This window comes from Theropithecus gelada, chromosome 6 (genome assembly GCF_003255815.1).
Source record: "Theropithecus gelada isolate Dixy chromosome 6, Tgel_1.0, whole genome shotgun sequence".
Taxonomy (NCBI): Eukaryota; Metazoa; Chordata; class Mammalia; order Primates; family Cercopithecidae; genus Theropithecus; species Theropithecus gelada.
Window position 1 is genome coordinate 75,593,218 of NC_037673.1, and position 18,671 is coordinate 75,611,888.

The 18,671-nt window shown below is 44.4% G+C and overlaps 1 protein-coding gene across 3 annotated transcripts in view; it reads right to left on the reverse strand.

Moving 5' to 3' along the window:
- Positions 1–18,671, reverse strand: part of SERINC5 (serine incorporator 5) — a 146,786-nt gene that overhangs the window by 20,273 nt on the left and 107,842 nt on the right. For 2 of the 3 annotated variants that reach the window (XR_003119906.1, XM_025388616.1), the window contains exons 9-11: positions 16,873–16,939; positions 13,203–13,242; positions 12,050–12,194 (exon numbers count right to left, since the gene is read on the reverse strand). Coding sequence is in view for 2 of the 3 variants with exons in the window: in XM_025388616.1 (XP_025244401.1) it covers positions 12,050–12,194; positions 13,203–13,242; positions 16,873–16,939 (252 nt within the window). In the remaining variant the exon portion in view is untranslated. Of the gene's footprint in view, positions 1–4,644; positions 9,772–12,049; positions 12,195–13,202; positions 13,243–16,872; positions 16,940–18,671 lie in introns of those variants that run through there. The other variant, XM_025388615.1, reaches the window with a different exon arrangement.

Consider the following 18,671-nt stretch of genomic DNA (forward strand, 5'->3'; position numbering starts at 1 on the left):
AGAGATAAACTAAAGAGGGAAATGTTCACCTTTCAATCAAATTTTAGAAGAATATTGAAAGCCCAAGACTGAGTCAGTTAGCAGCGTGTTCTAAAAGCAAAATAAAACTTGGAGGCAAAGAACAAATCTAAGATGCTGTAACTGCCCGACAAGTTCTCCTTGCCCACTGCCTAGACAGACTCAATTTAAGACAGGGGAATTACAATAAAGAGTTTAATCCACACAGAGTCATCTGTACGGGAGACTGGAGTTGTATTATTATTCAAATCAGTCTCCCTAAAGACTTGGGATGGGGTTTTTAAGGATAATTTGGTGGGCAGGGGGTCAGAAAGTGGGGACTACTGATTGGTTAGGTCAGAGATGAAATCAGAGGGAGTTGAAGCTGTCCTCTTGCACTGAGTCAGCTCCTGGGTGGGGGCCACAAGACCAGATGAACCAGTTTATCAGTCTGGATAGGGACAGCTGATCCATCAAGTGCAGGGTCTGCAAAATATCTGTTATCTGGGGGAGCAATTTGGAGGGGGTTTAGAATCTTGCCACCTCCAGCTGCATGACTCCTAAACCATAATATCTAATCTTGTAGTTAATTTGTTAGTCCTGCAAAGGCAGTTTATAGTTCCCAGGCCAAAAGGGAGTTTGTTCAGGGAAAGGCCTGGTACCATCTTTGTTTCAAAGTTAAACTATAGGCCGGGTGTGGTGGCTCACACCTGTAATCCCAGCTCTTTGGGAGGCTGAGGTGGGCAGATCGTTTGAGGTCAAGAGTTCAAGACCAGCCTGACCAACATGGTGAAACCCTGTCTCTATTAAAAATACAAAAATTAGCCTAGTGTGGTGGCATGCACCTGTAGTCCTAGCTACTCGGGAGGTTGATGTAGGAGAATCGCTTGAACCCAGGAGGTGGAGGTTGTAGTGAGCCAAGATGGGGCCACTGCACTCCAGCCTGGGTGAGTGAGACTCTGTCTCAAAACAAAACAAAACAAACTATAAGCTAAGTTCCTCCCAAAGTTAGTTCAGCCTGCACCCAGGAATGAACAAGGACAGCTTGGAGGTTAGGAACAAATTACAACTCACTCCAACCTCTGCCTCCCTGGAGTAGCTAGGACTACAGGCACGTGCCACCAAGCTCGGCTGATTTTTGTATTTTTTGTAGACAGAGTTTCACCATGCTGCCCAGGCTGGTCTTGAACTCCTGGCCTCCCAAAGTGTTGGGATTACAGGCATGAGCCACCACGCCAGGCCCAATCACGCTTTTTCAAATGGTAAAGGAAGGCCGACCCAGAAGATGGAGTTAGGAAGTAAATCAGGTCCAGTTGTATGTGGATAAGGCGCCACAGGGATGACTCTGTGGGTGCACAGACCTAAGAACTAAAAAGACAAGTTATCTGCGTCCCGCATTCCTTCTACAACGTGAAGAGGAATCCCTTTCAAAAAGTAAGGATGAGTGTATGAAATCTGAATAAGGTTTGCAGTGCAGTGTAAACTGTTCACAGTGTCCCGTGCTTCTGATAGGTCAAGTAAGGACGATGGACGTGGCAACATGGAAGTCACCCATGACTTTGAAAAGCAGTTTTCAATTTGTGTGAAAGCTTTATTGTGACAAGTTCAGGTGTGAATGGAAGAGATGGGGGCAATGGTAGAAGCATAGTTTTTGGATCTTCCTGAATTGCTACATAAAAATAGCAACTAGATAGCACAATCGAAAATCAAAAGCTGGAAGAGCTGAAGACTATCAGTATCTATGTGGGAACAAGCAGAGGGGGGAAAAAAAAAGCAAATGATGTATTCAGAGTCAGAAAGTAGGATTATGGTTGCCACAGGAGAGGGGAAGAAGGGAACAGGGAGTTCTTTAATGAGTTGTTTTGCAAATTGAAAAGAGTTCTGGAGATTGACTGCAAAACAATGTGAACGTACTATGCACTTCATACTACTCAACTGTACACCTAAAAATGGTTAAGTGCCGAGTGTGGTGGCTCACACCTGTAATCCCAGCACTTTGGGAGGCCAAGAGAGAAGGCTCACTTGAGAGTAGGAGTTCAAGACCATCCTGGGCAACAGAGACACCTCGTGTCTACAAAAATTTTTAAAATGAGCCAGGCATAGCGGTGCACACCTGTAGCCCCAAGCCCTCGGGAGGCTGAGGTGGAACAATCGCTTGAGCTCAGGAGCTGGAGGCTGCAGTGAGCTATGATCACGCCACTACACTCCAGCCTAGGCAAGAGACCTCGTCTCAAAAAAATGCTTTACTCCAATTCTCATATTCAGGACAGGGTGTCACTAGCATAAGGGCAGGAAAAAGGCAGTGTGGTCCACAGGAGCTTTCAGAGGAAGAAGACAAGCTTGGGGTTTCATGTTTATATTCTCAACAATTAGCACAACAATGGGAAAAGGAATGTCTTTTTGGTGCTGGGAAAACTGAATATCTACATGTTGAAGAATGAAATTAGACCTTTATTTCATACCATATTCAAAAATCAACCTACAATGAATTAAAGACTTAGCTGTTAAAACCTGAAACTAAAACTAGGCAACAAAAATGTAAACAAATAAGATTACATCAAACTAAAAAGCTTCTGCACAGCAAAGGAAACAACAAAGTTAGGAGACAACCTACAGCATTGGAGAAAATGCTCGCAAACTTAACATCTAATAAGGGGTTAATATTCCAGATATACAAGAAACTCAAAACTGCTCAATAGCAAGAAAACAAACAACCCACTTAAAAAGTAGACAAAGGAACTGAACAGGCATTTCTCAAAAGACATACAAATGGCCAATAGATATGTGAAAAAGTGCTCAAGTCAGGCTGGGTGCGGTGGCTTGCGCCTGTAATCCCAGCACTTTGGGAGGCTGAGGCAGGCAGATCACTTAAGGTCAGGAGTTCCAGACCAGCCTGGCCAACAGGGCGAAACCATCTCCACCCAAAAAATACAACAATTAGCCGGGCAGTGTGACACGCACCTGTAACCCCAGCTACTCATGAGGTTGAGGTGGGAGAATCACTTGAACCTGGAGGTTGACGGAGGTTGCAGTGAGCTGACATTGTGCCACTGTACTCCAGCTGGGGTGACAGAGTGAGAACCTGTCTCAAAAACAACAAAAAAATCCAAAAACCTGCAAGTAGAACTACCATATGATCCAGCAATCCCACTAATGGGTATATATCCAAAGGGAATGACATCAGTATGTCAAAGAGATATCCACACCCCTATGTTCACTGTAGCATTATTCACAATGGCCAAGATATAGAATCAACACAAGTGTCCACAAATGAATATATAATGTGGCAAGGCGCAGTGGCTCACGCCTGTAATCCCAGCACTTTGGGAGGCTGAGGTTGGCGGATCATGAGGTCAGGTGTTAGAGACCAGCCTGGCCAACATGCATGGTGAAACCCTGTCTCTACTAAAAATACAAAAACTAGCCAGGTGTGGTGGTGGCCACCTGTAGTCCCAGGAAGTCTCGGGAAGCTGAGGCAGGAAAATTGCCTGGAACCCGGGAGGCAGAGGTTGCAGTGAGCCGAGATTGTGCCACTGCACTCCAGCCTGGTTGACAGAGCAAGACTCTAACTCAAAAAAAGAAAAAAGAAAAAAAATGTGAGCTGGGCGCAGTGGCTCACGTCTGTAATCCACGCACTTTGGGAGGTTGAGGCAGGATGATTGCTTGAGGTCAGGGCAACATAGTGAGACCCTCTCTCTACAAAAAATACAAAAATTAGTCAGGCTTGGTGTTGCACTCTGTGGTCCCAGCTGCTCGGCAGGCTGAGGCAGGAGAATCGCTTGAGTCCAAGAAGTCAAAGCCAAAATAAGCCATGATCACACCACTGTACTCCAGCCTGGGTGACAGAGTGGGACTCTGCCTCAAAAAAAAAAAAAAAAAAAAAAAAAGGAAAAGAAAAGTGGCATATATACACAACAGAAAAAAAAATTCAGCCTCATAAATAAGGAACTCCTGCAACATGCAACAACTTGGAGGAACTTAGAGGACACGGTTAAGTGAAATAAGCCAGGCACAAAAAGACAAATACTTTGTGATCTTACTGATCCATGACTTAAGAGATGCAGAGTGTAAAGGTGGTTACTAGGGGCTGGAGGTGGGGGATTGGGTGAAGGGGAGTTCAGGGTGATGTTGGTCAAAGAACACAAAATATCAGCCAGAAGGAGTAAGTTCAGGAGATCTACTGTGTAACATGGTGATTAGTTGGGAAACTTGCACTACCTTAAAAATTCTGAGAGTAGGCTGGGTGCGGTGGCTCACGCCTGTAATCCCAGCAGTTTGGGAGGCTGAGGTGGGCTGATCACCTGTGGTCAGGAGTTCAAGACCAGCCTGGCCAACATAGCGAAACCCCATCTCTACTAAAAATACAAAAATTACCTGGGCATGGTGGCACATGCCTGTAATCCCAGCTACTTGGGAGGCTGAGGCAGGAGAATCGCTTGAGCCTGGGAGGTGGTGGTTGCAGTGAGCCGAGATCACGCCACTGCACCCCAGCCTGGGTGACAGAGCAAGACTCTGTCTCCAAAAAAAAAAAAAAAAAAAAAAATTACTGTGAGCTTTTAAATGTTCTCAGCACAAAAACATGAGGTAATACATATGCTAATTAGCATGATTTGGTTATTCCTGAATATATACATATTTCAAAACATGTTGCACACCACAGATATGTATCTTTTATTTGTCAATTAAGGGATCAGCATATACTCCATGAAACTTGAGAGACCTCATTAACATCTGAAGGCAACATCTCTGCGAAACAACTAACTTGAGTACTTTAATTATATATGTATCTAGCAGAAGAGAAAAAAACAACATAGTTTTAATTTCAAATTTTATTAAAGTACAGAGTTAACAAGTTTTGAGTTTTTTACATAGGAAAAGCCTAGTCAATTCAGATGCTGTATAGAAAAATTAACATTAAAAAACAAATAGAAGTCCATGACTAAAGGGGGAAAACAACGTTTAAAAGTTACCAAAATTCTAATCATATCAGAGACAATTATAAATTTCAAACAGTAGATTTACCAGACATATTGCATTTTCAAATTCTAACGTAGCAAAACATAACCACATAATTTGGCTACAGCTAATTGTTTCAGAAAAGTTTAAAAAATTAGCAAAGTTATATCTATAAAACTTTTGTAGTTTTCTTTTTGCAAAGTAAAAAAGGCTTAAATCTTTAATAAAGGAAAACAAAACAATCCTCTTAAATTTCTTATAAATAGCTCTCGAGACATATATTACGCATCTGCTGTAATCTTTCTTTACCTGAGAGAATGTCCCAGGATCCTTTATCCCAAAGGATTACCTTAAAGAGTTCTTCCATCATTTTGCTCATGTGAATATGATTAAACTCCTATAGAAGTGGGTTGGGACATATGCATTCTTAATCTGCCCTTCCCCATTTGTTTCTTTCTGAAAGGATTTTGCTTAAGGAAAAAAAAAAGCTCTTTGGTAAAGGCCAAATATTTCAACCTTTCAAAATGACTGCCTCTGTGAAAGATTTGTTGAGGAAGAAAAAAAAAAGAGAGAGAGAGAGAAAGGTCTAAACATCTGTGTGGACAGCTCTCCAGTCCTGTGAAGTCAAAGGCCCAACATTACAGAGCACACCTCTGTCTGAAATGCAAAACTAAGTTAACTAGCAAGTTACAGAAAATAGCCTTCAGAAAATTCCGCAGGCCAAGTGGCTCCTGCATTGTCCCTGAAGAAGGAGGGCCCATGTTCTTTCTGGGTGTGTAAGGTCTTACTAAGTTCAAGGTTTGTCCCTTCTTAGTTGTAGGTTGGGTCCTCTTTCACTTCCAAGAGGTATAGGATACTAGAGTACACCAAATGAGATACTATTTAGAAAGGCAATAAAGGGAGGGTAAAAGCCTAGGCAGCTTAAATACAGGCTCTGGAATTTCCTTCGCAGGAAGGTGAAGCACCAATGATGGCAAAAATTAAATAAATACGTCATCTTAAAAAGGCAGAGGGTAGGCTGCGTGCAGTGGTTGATGCCTGTAATCCCAGCACTTTGGGAAGCCAAGGCGGGCACGTTGCTTGAGCTCAGGAGTTTTGAGACCAGCCTGGACAACCCCATCTCTACAAAAAAATAAAAACTGGCCAGGTGTGATGGCGCAAACCTGTGGTCTCAGCTACTTGGGAGGTGGTCCTTGAGCCCAGGAGGTCAAGCCTGCCATGAGTCAAGATCATGTCACTGCACTCCAGCCTGGGTGACAGAGTGAGCCCATCTCCAAAAAAAAAAAAAAAGAAATAAAAAAATAAAAAAGGCCAAAGATGACAATTTTGGCACGGGGTGGGAAATTAACATTACACTGAGGTTATTCATAATGAAGGATCTTCTGAGGAATCGGAAATAAACAATGTTGTATGGAAACAGAACCCCAAAACCCCAATAACTCCACCTTCCCCACAGCCCACCCCCACGCTATCTCCCCTTCAGAGAGGCTCCAAATACCTCTGGCAAACAATTTCTTCAGACAAAATGAAGAAGCTTTTTGCCCAAGAAATTGGGGGCAAAAATAAAAGTAACCAATGAGTATTTAAAAAAAAGCTAGACCCAGGAAAGACGTGGTTGGGTTTCCGAAGGCTTATAATGGAAACAGCCTCTAGCCTCCAGTCAGGTAACATGCCTCGCTATGACACTCCCATAAAAACCCCCACCCCCCGCCACCCACTTAGTGTTTTTACTCATAAAAATGAGGGGAAAACTTTTCTACATCAGACAAATGACACAGAGGAAATATTCACATGCAGCTTTAAAAAATCCTCTTCATCTGTCATCCCTAAATGTGTCTGACCAGCAGCTTCTGGGAATATACTCTTTAAGTCATGTACAAAAAGGTATAGGAAGCAAATGTCTATTATTTTTAAAAGATATCAGTGAGTTAATCAAATGAACACCATTGTTAGAGCAAGTCAAAGCCATTGGCACAATGTTTCCAGTTTCTTAAATCATAATTGCACAAAACTATAGGTTCTTTAAATCCAGGAATGTTGACTCCTCGCCTGAGAATTGTATATCACAATTAATAACCATTAACATTAACTTTGCATTGATAGTCCCTCATCCTCAGATACATCCACATCTCTTTTGTTCATCCAGATACACGTGCTAACATTTTCAGCTGAGAATACAATTCAGAGCAACTGTAACTCTTCCTCCTGCATCAGACCAGCCAGCAGAAGGGAACGGGATGCCACAAACCAGACTCACGCATCTGGAAAACGTGGGGTGGCTGGCCTGGCTCCAGAAGGAAGTGACGAGGGCCTTCCACTGGCCACACTCCCTTGCTTGGGCTTCCCTGAGCTGCTTTCTGCAGAGGAAAGGGCCAGCCACAGCCAGCCAAGGAATCCAAGGCCTTGTCAGCTCGACCTTGACTGAGCGTAAGGTCAGTTTCTCAAATCACACCAGCTGGCAGCCAGACCCAGTCAAGAAGACAAAGTAAAGGCTCTGTTAGACCTCAGCAGGAGGAAAACAATGAAACTAGTCACAATACTGCCCGGGCCCCTGATCTGCTTCTCCTCAGGGTGTTTCCTAAAGACAACCTCCAAGGCCCTAGGCCACTGCAACACAGCTACCGTGGATGACACGCAGCCCCACTCCCTGAGCCCATTCTTGGCCCACGGAGCTCCTGTACCCTAACTGGGAGCTCCTGTACCCTAACTGGTTCCTCGGGGAACCAGTTAGCCTTTCATTTTGTGACTCCGGATCAATCTTTGAACTGCTAAGTACAGAGCTCCTGCCCTACAAAATGAAATTTAATGGACTTTACAAAACAAGGCTCTCTTAACCACACACACAGATGGAGTGCCTTTTGAAACTGAATCTCAAACACTCTAAGTAGGGAAAGTTCTAAAGGAATTCATCCCCTGTAATTTGTTTCCCCATGGGTTTTCTTGGGAGAAGGCAAAGGAATGAATAGAAAGAATTTCACTAATTTCACCCACCAGCATTTTGGCACACGGAAGCTCAGCTTAGGTGGCACTCAATTCTGCCCAACTCATACAGTAGAGCACAGAAAAAAATGACTAGGCTGAGCCTTTTATTCTTAGATCCTCACTTCCAGAGAGCGCGAGAAGATTCTTTTCATCCCGAATGAAATTCTAACAGTAGTTTCCAGCAAGTAAACCTTTTCCCTGCCTGAGAACATCAATGCTGAAAATACGCATCATTTTAGGTAGCTGCCAAAAGTCACGTTTCTGTATTACTTTGCAAGTATGGATTTTGGAAATTCCTGTGGAGTGTGATCTTGGCTCACTGCAACCTCCGCCTCCCAGGTTCAAGTGATTCCCACGCCTCAGCCTCCGAGTAGCTGGGATTACAGGCACACGCTACCATGCCCGGCTAATTTTTCTCTTTTTAGTAGAGACGGGGTTTCACTGTGTTAGCCAGGCTGGTCTTGAACTCCTGACCTCAAGCGATCCACCTGCCTCTGCCCACCTCTCTTTAAGTATATTCGGCCACTCCCACATGTTGCCTAACAGGCTTCCTCTGGTCAGTGTGTCTGAGATCCTCACCTCAGAAATTCTCACGTTAGCGAATCTACTCCAAGGATGCCAGAATGAACCTGAACGGTATGGTCACATTACAGATCCAGAACACAAAACGTCTTCTGCTTTTACAGTTTCAAAGGCCTCAAGGTGGAGAAGAAACTGAGGGGCTGGCCTCAACACCTGAAAGAGCAGTGCATGTAGCGGGCTTCAACACGAAGCAGCTTTTCAGTTAAGGTCCTAAAAGTATTATCATTATTAACAGCACAAACAAGTAAGAATGATAGCCCTCTGTTGCTTAGGCAAAGAAAACAACATGAATCTTGTTCTATAATCGTGTGAATAACACCATAAATAAGCGCCGTACTTATTGCGGTAACTTGGATCAGGTAGTGATAATATGGTGGAGAACCACATGGGGGGTGACCAGGCAAATTGTGCTTTTTCACATTATTACAAAGACGTGGGACCCAGAAAAGATGAGACCTCGGGGAAGGGTGCAGGCAGAGAGTGAAGTCTGTGATTCCCAGCATCACAACCTCAAAAGGAGATGTTTAGGGGCCATGAGGAGGCAGCACTGAGGGTACAGTTGAAAAGCAGGTGCCACCTCTTGCACCCTATAAATACCAGGGGCCCTGCAGGCTGAGTCCTGTCCTCAAAGCCGCCTGGGGACAAGGCTCTAAGAGGCAGAAGTGAGTGAGAGGGGTCTGGATTCTGTTAGGGGCTGGGGACTCAAGATTTTGGCATATTTTCTATTCCAAGGATGAGAATGACTGGCCAAACAAGGTATTTCACAGGTATCCCTGTGAAAAGATGCTGTCTCCCAAATTCTGTTTTGGCAAAAACATGCAGAAGGAAGTCAACATAACCAGTATCCAGTTTCTAGGGGTAAGATATTTCAACTGTGATCAGTTTGGTTGAAAATTTCAATTCCTTTGGGACAAACTGGTAGTTTCTTTTTGAATTTCAAAAGTAAAAAGTTAATCAGGAGATTTTTTTTTTTTTTTCCCCCTCACAGCCTTTTCAGACCCACTCAGGCACAGGGCACCAGTCCCTGCTTAACCCCCCGGGACACTGTTCAAAAGATGGCACTTTCCAGGCTGTAGGCCCACAAGCCCAGGGGACCGCTGATATCGTCACACAGAGAACTCCCGGGTGGGGCAGCAGAGGGGAGCGACCAGCGTACACAGGTACAACAGCACGCATATCCAGCAGGAGGCCATCTTGACCCAGAAGATGGACCAGCTCCCGCTGAAGAAGCTCTCGATGTTGGCACTTTCGTAACTGTGGAAACAAGAGACCCAGCCGAGGTCAAAGCAGGAACATACTGAGATACAATTCACTAATTCACATTCCATTTGTAATGTACAACTCAACGGCTTTTAATGCATTCATACACAGACTTGTGCTACCATCAACACAACCCGTTTCCAAACATTCTCATCACCCCCAAAAGAAACCATGCACCTCTTAGGTGCTCTCCCCTTCCCCACGGCCCCCCGGCCCATCCCCGGCATTCACCAATCTACTTTCTGTCTCTATGGATTTGCCTATTCCAGACAGTTGATATAAAAGGAATCACATGGCCTCTTGTGTGTGGTTTTTTTGCCTCACGTACCATTTCCAAGTCTCAGCCATGTGGTAGCATGTGTCAGTCCTTCATTCCTTTTTATTGCTAACTAGTGTCTTATTGTATGGATACAGCACATCTTGTTCTACGCAGTCACCAGGTGATGGTCATTTGGGATGTTTCCCCTTTTTGACTATTATAATTGATGCTGGTATGAACATCCCTGTGTAAGTTTTGTGGACCTAGTTTTCTTTTTGTCTTCGGTACAGGCTCAGGAGTGGAAGAGCTGGATTACATTGTAACTCAATGTTTAATTGTTTAAGGAGCTGCCAAACTCTTTTCCAAAGTAGATTTCACATTCAAACCAGCAATGTAAGAGGGTTCCAATTTCTCCACTTCCTCGACATTTGTTATTATCTGCCTTTTTAATTATAGCTTTCTCTATCTTTTCTTAAGCTTCCCAAGCCAAAAGTTTCCAGCAGTTCCCACAGCATCACTGGGAAGCATTAAAGCTCCCTTCTCCTCTCCTCCTTCAGGAAGAATCTCTCCACGCACTGTGCTTGAAACCACCACTCCCACCACCCCTACCCCAATTCCCTTTGCTCATTTTATTTTTCTCCCCAATAGTCATCACCATCTAACACACCATATTTGACTTGGATCATAGTCTGTCTCTCCCGCTAGACTATAAACCCTGCCTCCTAGAACCGTGTGGCACATAGGAGCCACTTGCACATCTGTTGAATGAATGATAAAAAGAAGTACAACGAGCCTACATGTCTAAGCTTAACTTAGCAGTCAAACAAATTATGATACAACCGAAGCTGTGGACCTGCAGAAAAAGTATGAACCTCTGTATAGTGATAGGGAAGGTCAGGTCAATCATGTACTGCCAAGTTTAAAAAAAAAAAAAAAGCCTCCAGGGGAAAACATGTACAATGACATTTACATTTAAAAAAAAAAAAAATTAGCCAGGTGCGGTGGCTCATGCCTGTAATCTCAGCACTTTGGGAGGCCGAGGCGGGTGGATCACAAAGTCAGGAGTTCAAGACCAGCCTGGCCAATATGGTGAAATCCCATCTCTACTAAAAAAAAAAAAAATTAGCCAGCGTGGTAGCAGTGCCTGTAGTCCCAGCTACTAGAAAGGCTGAGGCAGGAGAATCACTTGAACCCAGGGGCGGAGGTTGCAGTGAGCCGAGATTGTGCCACTGCACTCCAGTCTGGGCGACAGAGCAAGACTCCATCTAAAAAAAAAAAAAAAAAAATTACGTAGGTTTATAAATGCACAGAAAAGGAATACACATCCTAGCAGTGGTTATCTGTGTGGGGGGAGTAGAGGTGGGTGGGGGTACCACATTGTTACTTTTCATAATTACACATTTAGTTTGTATTTTAAAAAAAGATGTTTCCAACTTTTGTGATGAAAATGAAGAAAAATGGGGAAGAACATATACAAAATTTGAAGTAGAAAAAAAGGGATATTTTCTCTTTCTGAAAGGCAGATGAATGCTTAGGAATTCCCATTTTTCCTCCATTACCATGTTTTCCAGACTGTCCATATAGAGCTAACCTTCCATTTTTTTAAAGTTTCCATAGCATCACCAGTTTCCAGGGTTAAAACATACCCGTCCACTGTTAAAACTCGGAACTCGCTTATAATCCCAGCACTTTGGGAGGCCAAGGCAGGTGGATCACTTGAGGTCAGGAGTTCAAGACCAGCCTGGCCAACATGGCAAAACCCCGTCTCTACTAAAAGTACAAAAATTGGCTAGGCGTGGTGGCGCGTGCATGTAATCCCAGCTACTCGGGAGGCTGAAGCACGAGAACCGCTTGAACCCGGGAGGCAGAGGTTGCAGTGAGCCAGGACTGTGCCACTGCACTCCACCTGGGCAACGGAGTGAGACTCCTTCGCAAACAAACAAACATCAACAGCACTTAACTCTTAACTTTAAGACTTCACTTCAAAAATACCCAAGCAAATGGGCTACTCACTTGAACCAGTTGGTGACGGTCATCATCACATACAGGGAAGCCAGGAAGAACACGAAGTGGAAGTAGGAGTAGATGTAGACAGTGCCTTTCTTCTCGTCATAAATGACCCGTGGTCCCTCCTTCCCCTGCTGCTGCTCTTCAGTGTCTGTGAAGCACAAAGGGAGCCCAGGCTCAGTGAGTGAATGTGTGTGTTTACCATTCAGCAAAGCCACACTTGCTAATTCTACAGGGCTGTCAGTAGAAAAGATGCCAGAAAGCCATCTGTACCCTCTGGTAACTTCAATCTGTGCCCTAAGCACAAAACCCCCACCCCACCCTAGCAACTCCCATAATAGGAAGAGTTACCTAATGCCACATTTGTTTTTATTTATTTTTTGAGATGGAGTTTTGCTCTTTTTGCCCAGGCTGGAGTACAGTGGTGCGATCATGGGTCACTGCAACCTCCGCCTCCCAGGTTCAAGACATTCTCCTGTCTCAGCCTCCCGAGTAGCTGGGAATACAGGCGCACGCCACCAGGCCAGGCTAATTTTGTATTATTTTTTAGTAGAGAGAGGGTTTTGCCATGTTGGCCAGGCTGGTCTCAAACTCCTGACCTCAGGTGATCCACCTGCCTCAACCTCCCAAAGTGCTGGGATTATAGGCATAAGCCATTGCGCCTGGTCTGCCACATTTATTTTAACAGAAAGAGAACCCTTAAAAACCCCTAAAGACGTAAAACTTACTATAAGCTTTGCAGAAACTGAGAGAGAGTAAAACAAGAGTTAGTTCTTAAGCCCTTGGAATCCTTCAATCCAAGAAGGAAAGTAAGGTGAAGGAATGAAATGGCCCCAAAATAAGGTATCAGGACCTCTTGGTATTTTCCAAATCATTCCTTTTTTTAAAATGTGCTTTCTGATTCTCTAAATCTCACTGTATAATTTAACTTACATATAAACAAAAATTTGGACTGATTCTCCCTACCAGAATAACAACACAAACTCAACTCAGCTATCCTTCAGGAAGAATGTGAAAAGTATACAAGCAGTCAATCAGCTTTAGAATAAATTTCCCCTTACTATTCAAGTTATTTGTGTCTGAATCCCAAATGACAACAGATTAGAGCTATGGGACCGCAGTGTCACACAGATGCAAAGAATAAAAGTACTCTGCTTACCCTCTCCACCAGGACTGAAGCAAAAACAACAGCGGGCTATCTGTGAAAGCAAAAGCAACAGTCAGGCGGCTTGTGTTCTATTTCTAGTCCACCTCAGTAAGGCAGCAGTAACCCTTATTTGAACAACCTCCCAGGCCCTGAATTGCATGTATCCCTTCAAAAGATGTGGACTGTTCTTTTCCAGGTGTGCTGGGCGTTGGTGACAGGAAACACCATGGAGGGACATGTGCCAGAGATCCTCATCCATGGACTTGATGCTTTTTCCTGCTACCGTGAATGCTGGCAGCAGAGCCTTGAGACAGCAGCTCCTTTACCCTTCTTGGGTAACCGCCATGGACTGGCTGATCACAGCAGGGGTAAAGGCCATGCCATCATGGCCCCTGGGGTTAGGGAGGCTTTGTCCAGCTGCACTGTCCTTCAACTTCACCCTCTGCCCAATTTTGCCTCCTTCCCCTTCTCCCTCCACATGTGCTGAATTTAATAAATACCCCACGCAACAAACTGCCTCAGCCTCTGCTTCTGGAGAACTTAATGTGAAACCCAATGAATGTGACAAGAGCCCCACTCCCCCGGTGTTCCCTTCTCGTGCTTTGCCTTCAATGCTGTTTCATTAAATCCTCTTTGACCTTTGCATTGGGCTTATGATTATCCTGCGTACAGCTGAGGAAACGGGTCAGGCAGGTTAACTGGCCAAAGTCACCAAACTAGCTTAGTGTCAGAGCTGGGGCAGACGAATGCAGGATGGGGACGCCAAGATCCATGATTCACAATAGTAACACGTGGTGTCTAGGAGCTTGGTGAAGCCGGTAGAATCTGAAATAATAAAGCGAAGGAATCTGGAAGCAGCCTACCCATGTTTCCTATCAAAATCAAGCTGTTGCATGGGCCGTGGACAGGGATGGAGGGAATGCTTGCCTTTGAAGCATCTCTGGTACCCTGTGAATTTTTTTTAATCATTATTTCTTTTCTTTTCTTTTTTTTTTTTTGAGATGGAGTTTCACTCTTGTTGCCCAGGCTGGAGTGCAATGGCACGATCTTGGCTCACTGCAAACTCTGCCTCCCGGGTTCAAGCAATTCTCCTGCCTCAGCCTCCTGAGTAGCTGGGATTACAGACATGTGCCACCACACCTGGTTAATTTTGTATTTTTAGTAGAGACAGGGTTTCTCCATGTTGGTCAGGCTGGTCTCAAACTCCAGGCCTCAGGTGATCTGCCGGCCTTGGCCTCTGAAAGTGCTGGGATTACAGGCGTGAGCCACCGCGCCCAGCCATTATTTCTTACCTACTCAAAACAATAAACTTAATTTTAAAAAATCAGGTTATGTGTATTCCCAGCTATTTGGGAGGCTGAGGGAGGAAGACTGCTTAAGCCTATGAGTTTGAGGCTGCAGTAAGCTGTGATCCCACCACTGCACTCCAGCCTGGGTGACAGAGGCCCTGTCTCAAAAAAATAAAATAAAATAAAAAGAAAAGAAAAGAAAAAAAGTACGTGATTTCAGAAAGACTCTGGTAAACAGAGTATGAAGACTGCCTGGGAAGTGCAGTGCCCTTAGCACTTTGTGGCTCAAGATATTTCAACTACAAAGAACAGAGAGCCAAGGATGAGAATATGAGAGCTTGAGCCTTCATCTCATTTGCATATCAAGGCCAAGCCCTTGTTTCCCTGCTTGGCAAGGAAACCTTTAACAGAGGTATTAGCCTTAACAGGAGCTTGGATTAAGTGGCATGGTCTAATTCATTCAGTGGGCTCAAGACACGGTATGCTGAGGTCTTAGTTCTTTTGAAGCTCAAGTTACTGTAAGAAACTATGAACTCTCACTTTCAAAGTTGTATCCTGTGAAATGTGATGCAGGAGGGCAAACCAACTTCCATCCTGCATGCTCTCCAGTTCAGAAGGAAATACTAGGACATTTTCCCTTGGACTGAGAAGAAAAACATCCTCTCTTCAATCTAACTTGGAGACTTGCTGTTCTTTGAGCTTGAACTCTGTACACAATAGGGACATTGAAACCATAACCATACAACCTCAGCAGGTGGTCACCTAGTCAATGGTGAGAACAAACACCCCTTCTACAGACCATTCTCTTCTGTATAATAGGCAGTAACCTATTCAAACTCAGCACAGTTTTCTCCTTTGGGCAACAGAAAGAGTTGGAGAATGATGCTGGCAGACTGACAACCCTTCATAATGGCTCACTATCTCCAGGTCAGGTGCAAGAGAGACCATCCCATCCCCAGACATCCAGCTGCAGAGTGAAGTGCCCATATCTGGACAGACACCAGGGCTTTTCCATCCACGGAAAGCTATTAGAACGCACACGGTGGCCGGATGCCAGCTGCCCCCAGTCAGCAGGAAGAACCAGGGTTCAGCAGCTCAGCTCCTGGGCAGCAGTGGTCAAGAACACAGACTCTGGGGCCAGAGTACACGGTTTACATTCTGGCAAATCAAAACCTGTGAGGCTTAAATGACTTCACTCTGTTGGTTTTCCCCTCTGTAAAATGGAGGTAACAGCACGTCACTGGGTTTTTATGAGGATTAAGTGAAATCACATAGGAAGAACTTAGAACAGTGCCTGGGACATAGCAAGTGCTGTAAGTCTTAGTCATGCTTGGAACCCCTGGTTCTTTTCATTCTTGGGTCACAGCTGAGTCTTTCCCTGGCTGCCTCCATCTGATTAGACCCTTCTGATGTTGGTAGATGAGAGCCCCAGAAAGACCTTTGCACAATTAAGAAAGTAACAGACATTTTGTTGACTGACAGGCACCTGCTGAACACCTGGAGGCTCTGGATGTGCAGGCAACCAATGTACTGTTCATAACACTCTGCCTGACAAAACGCCCACCTGATGGAACTGACATTCAGTTCAACAGTGTCAACAGCGTTCAACAGCGTCAGGCAGAGCAGATACAGTTCCTTCCCTTTCCTCTCTCCTTCCTTCCAAACAGTTATTACATAATCTCACAGCCATGCTGTGTATGGAGGGCACAGACAAGTATGAAACAGGTGGATGGATCAGAAGTTAAAATAAAACCCATCCAGACCCCATTATGGCAAGGGAAGAGTGCAGGGTGCAGCCTGACAAGGTTACCCAAGCCTCTGTTTGGGGGCGAGTGGCAGGATGCCACCCAAAAGGCCAGCTTTCTTACAGAAAATCAAGAATGGACTGATTCATTTTAATCCCATAGCATACAAAGGAAAGCAGGAAAGCATTTATTTTTCCTTTTTCTTTTATTTTTTTGAGTCAAAGTTTCACTCTGTTGCCCACGCTGGAGTGCAGTGGTATGATCTTGGCTCACTGCAACCTCTGCCACCAGGGTTCAAGTGAATCTCGTGTCTCAGCCTCCCAAGTAGCTGGGACTATAGGTGTGAGCCACCACACCTGGCTAATTTTTGTATTTTTAGTAGAGATGGGGTTTCACCATGTTGGCCAGGCTAGTCTTGAACTCCTGACCTCAGGTGATCCACCTGCCTCAGCCTCCCAAAGTGCTGGGATTACAAGTGTGAGCCACCACATCCGGCCAGCATTTATTTTCCTATACAAAAATCTCTTTTTTCCCAAGCAGAAAAACAGGATCATGGAATGCAGATTGATAAAGACACAAACACAAAAGGTCCTCCTGAGAAATGGATCTTCTGAGATGAAGCAGAACAGGAAAAGGAAATGAACTTACTTCCAGTTCAGGAGCTGCATATCGCCCCTGCAGAGCGTCGGAACTCGATCTTGTTGTTGATGTCAAACTAAGAAACAAACAAAAGTCAGCTGGGCTTATTAACATGGAAGGAAGGCGAAAGCCGGCTGGCCAGTACTCTGACGAGATGTAACCTACCGTTCAGGTGACTTAAATCAAAGCAATCTATTTTAATATCTCTCCTTATTCCAAAATTGGCTGGCTGATTCTATAGTTGATATCATTTTACACGGATTGCATTAGATCATTTTATGCAAAGAAGTTTGTAGGTAGAGAAGTAAGATATCTTGGTTTTCAGTATTGCTTTTTGCCTCTCCTCCCTCAAACGTTAGAATAGTTTTCTAATTTCACTTTCTCTTTCCCTCCCTTTGACTAGTCTTGCTCAGAGGGAATCAAAAGCAACGAACCCAGAGATGGCAACAGAAAGCAAGGGAGTGAAAGCAAAAGTCGCAGTTATTTACTGTGATAGTCTATAGCAGAACAAGGCTTGCTGTTTGGAAATTTAACAGAGTAGCAGTCGATGTAATAAAAAATTCTGCCACTTCCCTGAGACCTAGAAAGGTAAAATGTTAGAAAATTTGCCTTGCAGGGGGCAAAATAATTTATTTTTTCTGAAAACAAAAACAGGCCAGAGGTAGTGGCTCATGCCTATAACACGTTGAGAGGAAGGGGTGGGTGAGAGGATCCCTTGAGGCCAGGAGTTTGAGAAGAGCCTGGGCAACACAGCAAGACCTCGTCTCCACAAAACAAAAACACAGAACATTTTAAGCAAATAGAAATATATACCATACTTAGCGTTCCAGCTAACTTTAGAGATTGATTTAGCAAATATTTACTGAAGGCCCACTACGTGTTAGGCCCGATTCTAAGCACTGGGGACTCACTGACACAGGCAACAATCCTGCCATCAGGTAGCTTCTGAGCTGGCCTGACATGGGCAGGGCGTGTTGGTACTCAAGAAGCTGGTCTGCTCGTGGGAAGGTGGGACACACACTCATCTCAATCCAGCGAACCCCATGGAGCAACACTGTGCAATCTCATCCTCTTTCCCAAAGAGAGAAGAGATCAATGAGACAGAGATAAACAATAAAACGCTTTCCTCATACAGAAGCCACTGAGATCCAAGTTTGCTGCTTCTTTTGTGATCCGCTCAAGCACAACAGCATCATTTTCATTTCTGCTTTGAAACGACGGATGCTAATCCAGACCCACGCCACTCCACCTCCTGTGTGCCTGGTCAGACAAAGACAGAAACATCTCCCGGTGACTGCGCACCCAAGGAACACAACACCTGATCCGACATTTAAGAGTGGCCTGGCTGGCAAAATTGGCAAATGGGATCTAATTAAACTAAAGAGCTTCTGCACAGCAAAAGAAACTACCATCAGAGTGAACAGGCAACCTACAGAATGGGAGAAAATTTTTGCAATCTATCCATCTGACAAAGGGCCAATATCCAGAATCTACAAAGAATTTAAACAAATTCACAAGAAAAAAAAATCAAACAACCCCATCAAAAAGTGGGCAAAGAATACGAACAGACACTTCTCAAAAGAAGACATTTATGCAGCCAACAGACACATGAAAAAATGCTCATCATCACTGGCCATCAGAGAAATGCAAATCAAAACCACAATAAGATACCATCTCACACCAGTTAGAATGGCGATCATCAAAAAGTCAGGAAACAACAGGTGCTGGAGAGAATGTGGAGAAATAGGAACACTTTTACACTGTTGGTGGGACTGTAAACTCGTTCAACCATTGTGGAAGACAGTGGA